A 9,750-nucleotide genomic window follows, 5' to 3' on the forward strand; every position below is an offset into this window, starting at 1 on the left:
TTAAAGGAGGATAAAGTGACTTGCCCTAAAAACGCCCGGTCGCTTTATCCTCCTTTAATCCCTGTTTCAGCCAGGATCGAACTCACATTAGGCGAAACGCCTGCATTCGATCCAGGCTGAATCCTGGCTGAAACAGGGATTAAAGGAGGATAAAGCAACCATGCGTTTTTGCCCCATGCGTTTTCGCCCAATGAAGAGAGAGCAGAGAGCGGATTCGGTACGCACGTGGCGGGATCCCTGGGTCTATTTCCCTGGAAGCGGTGGCGGACTGGGTCTCAAAATATTGGCTGCCAGGAGACAAAGCGGGGGGGCCCCACCCACAACTGTAAGGCTGTCGTTTAATTTTTATAAGAAATAAATAAAATTTTCAAAGAAAGACATCAGTGGGGAAAAGGTAGAATCAAAATGTGAGCTGCATGCCGTAATAGTGTCGGAACTTCTATTATATTTTCCAGCTACTGAAAGGTCGTTAACATTTTTAACATATTGTCTAGTGTTTAAGGGGGCCCATTGGCCATTGGCAAGCTGATACCCTGGCCAGTCCGCCACTGCCTGGAAGTGGGTGCATGCTTCCTTGGGAGTAAACCGCACCGGAATTTGGGAGGAATAACCTATGCATGGGAGGTTTTGCCTTGGATTTGCCACTCTCTAGAGGCACGTTTCCCCCATCCGAGTTCTCAAAACTCAACAATAAGCCCCCATGCAGAGTTTTGAGAATTCAGATGGGAAACGTGCATCTGGAGAGCAGCAAATCCAAGGCAAAACCTCCCATGCATCAATGGCCCTGGTTGAGTTTTGAGAATTCAGATGGGGAAGATGTGCATCTAAAGAGTGGCAAATCCAAGGCAAAACCTCCCATGCATACATGGAGGACTTTAAAGTTGGAAGGGAGAGGGGGAAAGAGCCGAAGCAAAGGATTTTTTGCTTTGCAGCAGAGGGGGGCAGCTTTAAACAAAAAAGAAGAAGAAACTTGAACCCCATGCAACGAGATCGCGCCTTGGTGCCTGGTGCGCCTCACTTGGGACAAGCGGCAGTCTCAGTTCCAGACTCCAAAGAGGGATGTGGAGTAGAGCCTTATTTCAGAACTGATGCTGACTGGAGTGATGGTTGAAATAGGAGGAAGCTGCCCCTGTCAGGAATCTTGGCGATGCGCTGCTTGAGAGGGATGAGTTTGGGGCTGAAGATCGGGTGGGAAGGAGGGGTTGTGAAACTCTGGGTCTGAGCAAGGAAGAAGAAGAGTTGGTTTTTATATGCCGACTTTCTTCACCACAAGGGAGAATCAAACCGGCTTACAATCACCTTCGCTTCCCCTCCCCACAACAGACACCCTGTGAGGTAGGTAAGGCTGAGAGAGTTCTGAAAGAACTGTGACTGGCCCAAGGTCACCCAGCTGGCTTCATGTGGAGGAGTGGGGAAACAAATCCAGTTCACCAGATTAGCATCCGCCGCTCATGTGGAAGAGTAGGGAATCAAACCCGGTTCTCCAGATTAGAGTCCACCGCTCCTAACCACCGCTCTTAACCACTGCACCATGCTGGCAAGGACTACCCTGTTTACCTGAAAGGAGGACAGGTAGGGGGGTCAATTTGCGCTGTCACGAAAACTCGGGTACCAGTTTCAGTTATGTACAGTAATAGTAATTTAAAAAACCCTTTTGTGCATAACCTTTTCAGGGGGGTTGTCTTGCATTCAGGGTCATCTACCTTTCAGGTAATTATCAGCATCTAATCCAAGATTCTGTTTCCAGTAGGGGCCAGTTCACTCATGGACCCTCCTCTGGTCATCCTCAGCATCTGAAATTAAGGGACAGACTGGTCTGTATACAGAAGCTTTTTAAAACAAGCAGCAACCCCCCCCCCAAATACCCTGTGGAAGTTTTCCTTCAATACCAGGTTTGTCAAATGTTGGTTAGGTAGAGAGAAATTGTTCTAACAAAGCATAGGGGGAGCACAGCATGGCCAAACTGCCTGGCACAGTCAGATACCTGAGTGACTTTATGTAAGCAGATGGGCTTGTTTTTACAACTTTGCTGATGGAGAGGTGGGGAGATGCATGTTGCTCAAGAGCCAGCGTGGGTGTGGTGGTTAAGAGCGGTGGTTTGGAGCAGTGGGCTCTGATCTGGAGAACTGGGTTCAATTCCCTACTCCTCCACATGAGCAGTGGATGCTAATCTGGTGAACAGGGTTTGATTCCTCACTCCTCCACATGAAGCCAGCTGGGTGACCTTGGGCTAGTCACAGCTCTCTTAAGCTCTCTCAGCCCCACCCACCTCACAGGGTGTCTGTTGAGGGGAGGGGGAGGGGAAGGTAATTGTAAGCCAGTTTGATTCTTCCTTAAGTGGTAGAGAAAGTCGGCATATAAAAACCAACTCTTCTTCTGAGAATGGTTGCATTGATGCATTGTTGCTTTCATCTCCTCTCTTTTGCTGCTTTCAGGGGGGGCTGTGCCCGCAAAGGAGGACCCTTGAGTTCTTCAGTGGCAGCCAGCCCCAAAAATACAAGAAGGGCGTCCCTGACACTTGATGCGAGTTCCCGTCTGCACCCAACACTGTTGACACACCAGCAAGGGCACTGCTGAGGGGCAGGGGTTGTTTTGTTCTCCGATACCCAGGAGCATTGGGTGTGCTGGGGCTCGTCTTCCCCTGCCCTCGGCTTGCTACAGGCGCCAGCGTTGCAGCGAGTCCAAGAGGAAAGGGGTACGCGGCGGCGGCAACCAAACTGAGAGTGCCGCAAAGGAGCAGCCCCTGGCAGAGGCGGTGATGCTGGGGTGCTCTCGTTGGGGCTCTGCACCCCCCACACCAGTCGGGGAGAGAAGGAGGAGAGCTGCGTTGACCGAAGGGTTGCTGCTGGCGGTGATTTTTCCAAGCTGGGCCTTGGCTCAGCAGCTCACCGATTGTCCCAGAGCCTGTCATTGTTCCGAGAACGGGACAGTGACGTGCGTCAACCAGAACCTGACTGAAGTGCCGCGGGGCTTGCCCCGTACCGTGCGGGACCTCCTCCTCTCAGGCAACTGCATCGCTGGCCTCCAGCCTGGCACGTTCTCCCCTGAACCCCCTCTGCAGCTCAGTTACCTCAGCCTAAGCAGCAATTGCCTGGAGTGGGTGGGGGACGATGCTTTGGCGGGCTTGCCCAGCTTGAGGCAGGTAGACCTCAGCCACAACCGCCTTTCGTCATTCAGCGCTGTGGCCTTTGGCAACAGCAGCAGTCCCATAGAGGAGCTGAACTTGAGCGACTCCTTCTCCAGTACAAGCAACGTGACCCTCATTGCTGAGCTGCTCCATCAAAGGGTTTTTCCCAACTTGACACTCCTGGACCTGTCCAACAACCGCCTGCTTTCCCTGCCTGCGGACATGTTCTCCTCGCTGCCCAGCCTGCGGCACCTGAACCTGCGCAACAGCTCCCTGTCAGGTTTGTATCACGTGGACTTCTCGAACCTCCCTCAGCTACAGAGCCTCAACCTCAGTGACAATGCCCTCAGGTGCCTGAGGAACAGCACCGTTGTTCAGCTCCGCAGGCTTCCCCACTTCAGCAGTCTTGACCTCCGCCGCAACGCTTGGGTCTGTGACTGCCGGATCGAGGCCTTGGCGAACTGGCTCAAGGAAAGTGACCTCGTGCCGGCCAAAGAGACCCTCGGATGCTCTTCTCCAGATGAGATGCGGGGCAGGCCCTTGGTGAGCCTCGACTTCACAGACGTGGACTGCCCTGTGCCGTCGGAGGACCAGACTCAGCTGCAGACGTCTTACGTCTTCCTTGGGATAGTCTTGGCTCTCATTGGAGCGATTTTCCTGCTTGTTTTGTACTTGAACCGCAAAGGCATCAAAAAGTGGATGTACAATATCAGGGATGCCTGTAGAGACCACATGGAAGGATATCACTACAGGTATGAGATCAACGCGGATCCCAGGCTCACAAACCTCAGCTCCAATTCTGATGTCTGAAGAAGCCCTGTAGGGGAAGCAGGCCGCATGCACAAATAGCTATGCATGATGGGTAGACTTTAGCTTTATCCCCCCCTCCCCGTGCTTGCTGCCCCTTTGCACACACCCTTAGAGACTTCACAGACTCGATTGTGCCAAGCAGAGAATGATGCCTACATGTACCCACACTTCCTGGTTTTTGTTACTGTTGTTGTTGGTACTACCCACAGTCAGTTGTGCATGGATTGTGCTGTATGTAGGGAACATGCTGCTGTCTACTGCCTGTTTTGCTTTGCAACTCTCTGCAAGCTCTTGCTTGCCAAGATCTCTCAGTATCTAAACAGAAAAGGGACACTTTTTATGTGTGGGGGTTTTTTTTCCCCCTTGTGAGAGTGTATTTTTAACAAGTACCATTCAACAAAGGCTGCCTCAACTTTTTGGGAGAAACGTTTTGTCCATTGGTACTTTTCTTTAAATGCATCTGACCTGTAAAGAATTCCACAGACTATACATGCATAGTTAGAACACTCCTTAAAAAAAAAAAAGTTCTCTGTACAAATAAGCAAATAAAATAGTGAGCATGCATAAACTTGATTATTTTACATAGCAGGGGAAAACTGAAAACTTTAGTAAGGCTATTAACTGTTTGTAAAGCATACAGGATTTTTTTTTAAAGGAAAAACCCACTATAAAACTGCACATGGAGCTGAGTTTGAACTGTTAAATGAATCAATAAATGTTCCTAGAAATAGTTTGTTGGGCTGAAGTTTGTTGTTTAATGTTCCAGTCTGGAAATGTAGCACAATATAGGATAAACATAGTTCTTTTGATGATAAACTTATATTCCCAGTACAAAACACGGCAAATACTGACTCCTTCATTTATCATAAAGCTAATTTATGTTTGCTTGGAAGTGTCTTCTTCAATGTAGTTTACCTTTTGGTGAGATGAGGAATATACAAAGTGATGCTAATTTGCACTTGTTTATTAAAGTCTGCATAAACGACCATCTCTTTCATAAGACCATGTAATTTTTCATATCCTGTTTTTAAAAATGGCCATGAGGGTGCAGATGATGGCCTGTTAAACTGCCATGGCATTTCTCATTGCTTGGCTTATAGCAGTCTTTGAAATCAGAAGGTCTGACTTCTGAGGAGTGAAAATGATCCAGCCAAAGTTTTAAACACTCGTGCAATCCAGTCCTGGGTTTGCATATACAAAAGTCAGTTCCAGTATGTTCCGTAGAGCTTATTTCTGAATAAATGAATCTACGATAGGAAACTGAAACTCCCATGAATTTCAGTGGCAGAGAGTTCAAACAAGTGTGTGTGTGTGTGTGTGTGTGTGTGTGTAAAGTGCCGTCAAGTCGCAGCAGACTTCTGGCGACCCCTTATGGCAAGGGTTTCAAATATAAGGCCCGAGGGCTGGATCCAGCCCCTTGAGAGCTCTTATCCGGCCCACAAGCCAGCTGAGGCAGCCACCCCCTCCCTTTCTCTATCTGGACTGGCGAGGCATGGCCCGGTCCGACCCGACCAAGTGACATTTATGTCATATCCGGCCCTTGTAACAATTGAGTTCGACACCCCTGCCTTATGGGGTTTTCAAGGCAAGAGGCAAACAGGTGGAATGCCACTGCTTTCCTCTGCACAACAACCCTGGCATTCATTGGTGATCTCCCATCCAAGTACTAACTAGGGCCGACCCTGCTTAGCATCTGAGATCTGATGAGATCGGGCTAGCCTGGGCTGAACAAGGGCTTAGTCCCTTCTAAATGAAATCAGTGAATTTTTAAAATGTGCTTAACTTTAGTGAAATCATGCCCAACATGTCTAAGCTTGGAGTAGCAGGCTGAAGTCAGCCTATGTACATTTCACGCCCATGCACATGAAAACCATGCCAGTTTCAATAGACCTCACCTCACTCCCAAAGCCTGCATAGGGTTTCAGCCTAGGAGATTAGATCTGTTGAAAGTAGCTCAAGCTTTCACAAATAGTGGATGAAATAGTAAATCTATGACTGGACTGTACCACTTCAGATGGCATTTGAGAGCTGACAGAACTGAGTGCTTGTCCCTACAACAGAATTCACTGCACTTGGAAAACTGGCATGTCAGGGACAGGTTCTTAGCTACCCCGCTCCCTGATATCCAGTTTTCTATACACGAGGATTTTTTGTTTCCTACAGAGGAACATTCAGGTACACATTCTGAAGTGGTACAGGCAAGAAGCCACTCAGTCAATAAAATGTCAGTTCAAAGGCAATATTGGAGACAATCTAGCAAAATTATCTGGGCCTTGCTTATCTATCCATATTTATGTTTCATGCCTTTTACCTGCACATGGCTCCAGAACTGTATGTGACTATTTTATGCACATTTTTATGGTAAGATGCCATGGAAATCACATCCAGATTTACCCTGGGCGTGGTGGACATTGCAGAGCTTTGGGAAGGGGAGTGGACAAGGACTCGGGCAGACTAGCTGGCTTTGCATTCTGAGTGTTCCACTCTGCATATCCGCTCTTAACAGGCAAGCTTAGATTGAGCTGAGCTACTTATAGCCATTCTTGATGTTTGCAACTCATGCTCTCAAGTTAGTCTAATAGGTACTTGGTTTTGCTCGTGAAAGCAAATTGTTTTGATGAGGTCTGACACAATGTGAATAGCTCGCTGTAGCAACTGAACAATATGGCCCTGTGCATGTTTGCTCACAAATAAAATATCCATGACTTCAGTGGCACTTATTTTGAAGTGTGTGCACAGTATTGTACTTTATATTCAAAATGTCATAGAACTTAATTTTGCAGTTGTGCTCAACTTGTATGCATAAATTCAGCTGCCTTGTTTTAGGCAAACACAACTCCACTCTTGCTTTTATTGACTTCCAAATTCCCATTTCAAAGAGGACGCCATATTGTAGCGGTTGAGGGAAACTGGAATCCGTGCCGTGGGTTTTCCTTTAAAGAAAATCAGTAAAGTTTTCTTTTACTAATTGTAACTTAAATATCATTGGTATGTGATAGGTTGCATTTTTAAATACAGCAGGTACTGATTAAAATCATTGTAAGAATAAATACTGAATGCAACAGAAGGGTTATAGAATTTCCAAAGACAATTTCATTCCTGTAAATCCAGGTTTTGCAATACTTTCTAATAACCAAGTTGTGTGCTGATTTCAGAAACTCACTTTCTGTTCCTGGTGAACATACGGTGCTATTGGCTTCAGCTCCACTGTTCTTTCTCAAATTATATTCCAGTGTAAATTTGTGATTGTCATATGTCATATGTAAAATGTGGATCAGCCAAACAAATGCATGTGTGAGCAGAAGTTAAAAATAAATACAGTGAAATATCGCTTGTTAAATGAAAGCTTTGAAAACTGCTGTATGCCCTAATACTCATGTGTGGTTTGGATTGATTTGAATGAGATAGTCTTTCATTGAAGTTCTTGGTGAATATACAATTTATATTAAATTTTAAAAAATCTTGTACTAATCGGTCGGACTGAAATAAGAATAGCCATCTGAAATGGAGAGAAATGAATTGTAGCGTTAGCTTAATTAAAGAGTTGTTCACATCTGTTTCAAAAGTCAGTTCTATCACATGCTTTCCTGTGCATTTCTTAGCATAGGACATCTTCGGTTTTTAAAATATTTTGAAGAGGATATGCATCTGGAATTATTTTGCAAATAATACTGCTAATTCACAGAGCTTACTGTGAAACAGACTCACAGGGCAAAAACGCATGGTCATTTCAGCCTCCTTTATTCCGTTTCAGCCAAGATTCAGCCAGGATCGAACGCATGCGTTTTGCCGAACGTTCGTTCGATCCTGGCTAAATCCTGGCTGAAACAGGGAATAAAGAAGGCTAAAGCGACCAAGGGAGGTATTTCTACTGCAGCAGCTTAAAAGAAGTGCTTGTAGTTTCCCTCCCAAGTACAGTTTGAAGAGATTTATTTATATCTTTTCCTGGAGCTTGTGTGCTTCTGTGCTATTCTACATGTAATGGCCTCTTAATGTTTCTAAATTACTATGTTAACAGAGAGGACTTAGAAGGTGTGTAATATCAGATTTTCAAAGGAAGGCTTTTTAAAAAAATTGACCCTTTGAAGAATATTTATTCCACTTGAAGACGCTAACAAAACTCAAACTGCATTATCTACAGGGAACAGCTTACATGAATAAGAGCTGTTTGTTTGAAATGACAAATGCGCCTTTCTCTCTAATGCCCCAGTAGCCTTGTGTGAACACAGACTTTCCAAGTCCTCATATTCATGGCTTCATTTTGAATCGACAGTTCCTCAGAGCGATTGGTCCCGGTACCAAATCATCGTTTACGGATGTCCAAGTTAAACCTGCTCTGTTGTGACCTGTCTGCTATCACTGCTGCTTCTGCTGCCACAGTAGCTCAAGGGTCATCCTTAATTTTGCAAGGGAGATAAAACTACCTATCTCTGCCCTAGGTGTCATAAAAAATATTCTTACTAACCCAATAGTACAGAGCTGTCCCCTGACAGGGTCCCTTGGTCCTTATGCTGTGTGTAGCGCCATGGCCTACTAACCCCCCACCCCCACAATTTTACAGAGCTTCTGTTGTAGAATATATACCTGAAGACACGGATGTAGATTATGTCTTCTGCCATCTTGGGTCTTCTTGTTCTGGCAAAAAAAAGGGGGGGGTTTGTCCTCCACAAAGCAGCCTAGTAGCTACTTGAAAACAGCCCCGTTAATTTTCTTTAAACTAAACTTGTCTGGTTCTTTTGCTCTTCCTCATGTGACCTTCATTCCAAACACTTTCTCATTTTGCTTCCCTGTGATTCCTTTGTGATTTGCTGGTTTCCTAAAGAGTATCCAGTTTCATTTGAGTGCTTTCTGAACCTACCTAATTTCTAACTGGATTATGAGGCTGTAGATGGCCAAATCAATACGTAATATAATAGATCCAGAATAAAAGGGCCATTAAGTGTGTTCAGAAGCAGTGTGCTCAAAGCCGCTTCACTTATGAAACCGATCCCACTTAGAAGATCCCAGTACCTAAGGCAGTGAAAAGAACACACCATTGTTTCAACCTTGTTAACACACCAGGAAATCCCACATCGATTGACCTCTTAGAAATATGGGAATGGATCCTGTGCTCCATTCCAGAGAGTTTTTGTGGCGTAAAGAGCTTTCTGCCGCTGACCAATCACTGTTTTGTGTGCTCCTAGCTCCTCGCACCTGCCAAAGGTTTCCCTGCCACAAAAGCAGAGCATAGGATCCAATACAAAGCCTTAACGACAGTGCGCCCTATGAATACTCGATTGTTTTTTTATTTATTTCCACCTCCCAAATTTGGTGGCTTCCTGTGATCTATTGCTAATTAATTATATAATCAACAGATTGCAGCCGGATAAAGCATGGCGTTTAAGGAGCTCGACGAAGCTGGTGGGTTCAAATGCTAACTTGTTTTTTTTCTTTCTTCGGCAGCTGAACAGTCACAAGCTGCAACAATAACCCTGTGCATGTGATGAAGGAAGATAAGGTTTGGTAAGAGAATGTTTTCGGCCCCAGGCTTGCAAGTAAACTATTATGTATACCACAGAAGAAAAACAGAGGAGTCTCTTCTTTTTGGTTGCTGTGAAGAAGTGCTTGATGAGCATGTCTTTGACTGCGCTGAAGATTACGATGAGCTTGACAGAAACCATTATGATTTGCTTAAGACCATATACGTTCTATCATTGTAATAGACTTGGCCTGTTGAGTAGTGGATTAAAATCCTCACGGATGCACTTTGAGTAACATAACCCTGGGCTTTTGACAATATGAGTGGAACTGTGGGCTTGCCAGTTACTATTACA

The 9,750-nt window shown here is 45.5% G+C and overlaps 1 protein-coding gene across 1 annotated transcript; it reads left to right on the forward strand.

Moving 5' to 3' along the window:
* The first annotated feature begins 2,724 nt into the window (after nucleotides 1-2,724).
* On the forward strand, nucleotides 2,725-9,478 carry TPBG (trophoblast glycoprotein). The gene is made up of 2 exons (XM_056856698.1): nucleotides 2,725-3,879; nucleotides 9,380-9,478. The coding sequence occupies exons 1-2, from the start codon at nucleotides 2,759-2,761 to the stop codon at nucleotides 9,381-9,383; spliced, it is 1,125 nt and encodes a 374-aa protein (XP_056712676.1). The 5' UTR covers nucleotides 2,725-2,758; the 3' UTR covers nucleotides 9,384-9,478.
* Nucleotides 9,479-9,750: the final 272 nt, after the last annotated feature.

Source organism: Euleptes europaea, chromosome 10, assembly GCF_029931775.1.
Source record: "Euleptes europaea isolate rEulEur1 chromosome 10, rEulEur1.hap1, whole genome shotgun sequence".
Classification (NCBI taxonomy): Eukaryota; Metazoa; Chordata; class Lepidosauria; order Squamata; family Sphaerodactylidae; genus Euleptes; species Euleptes europaea.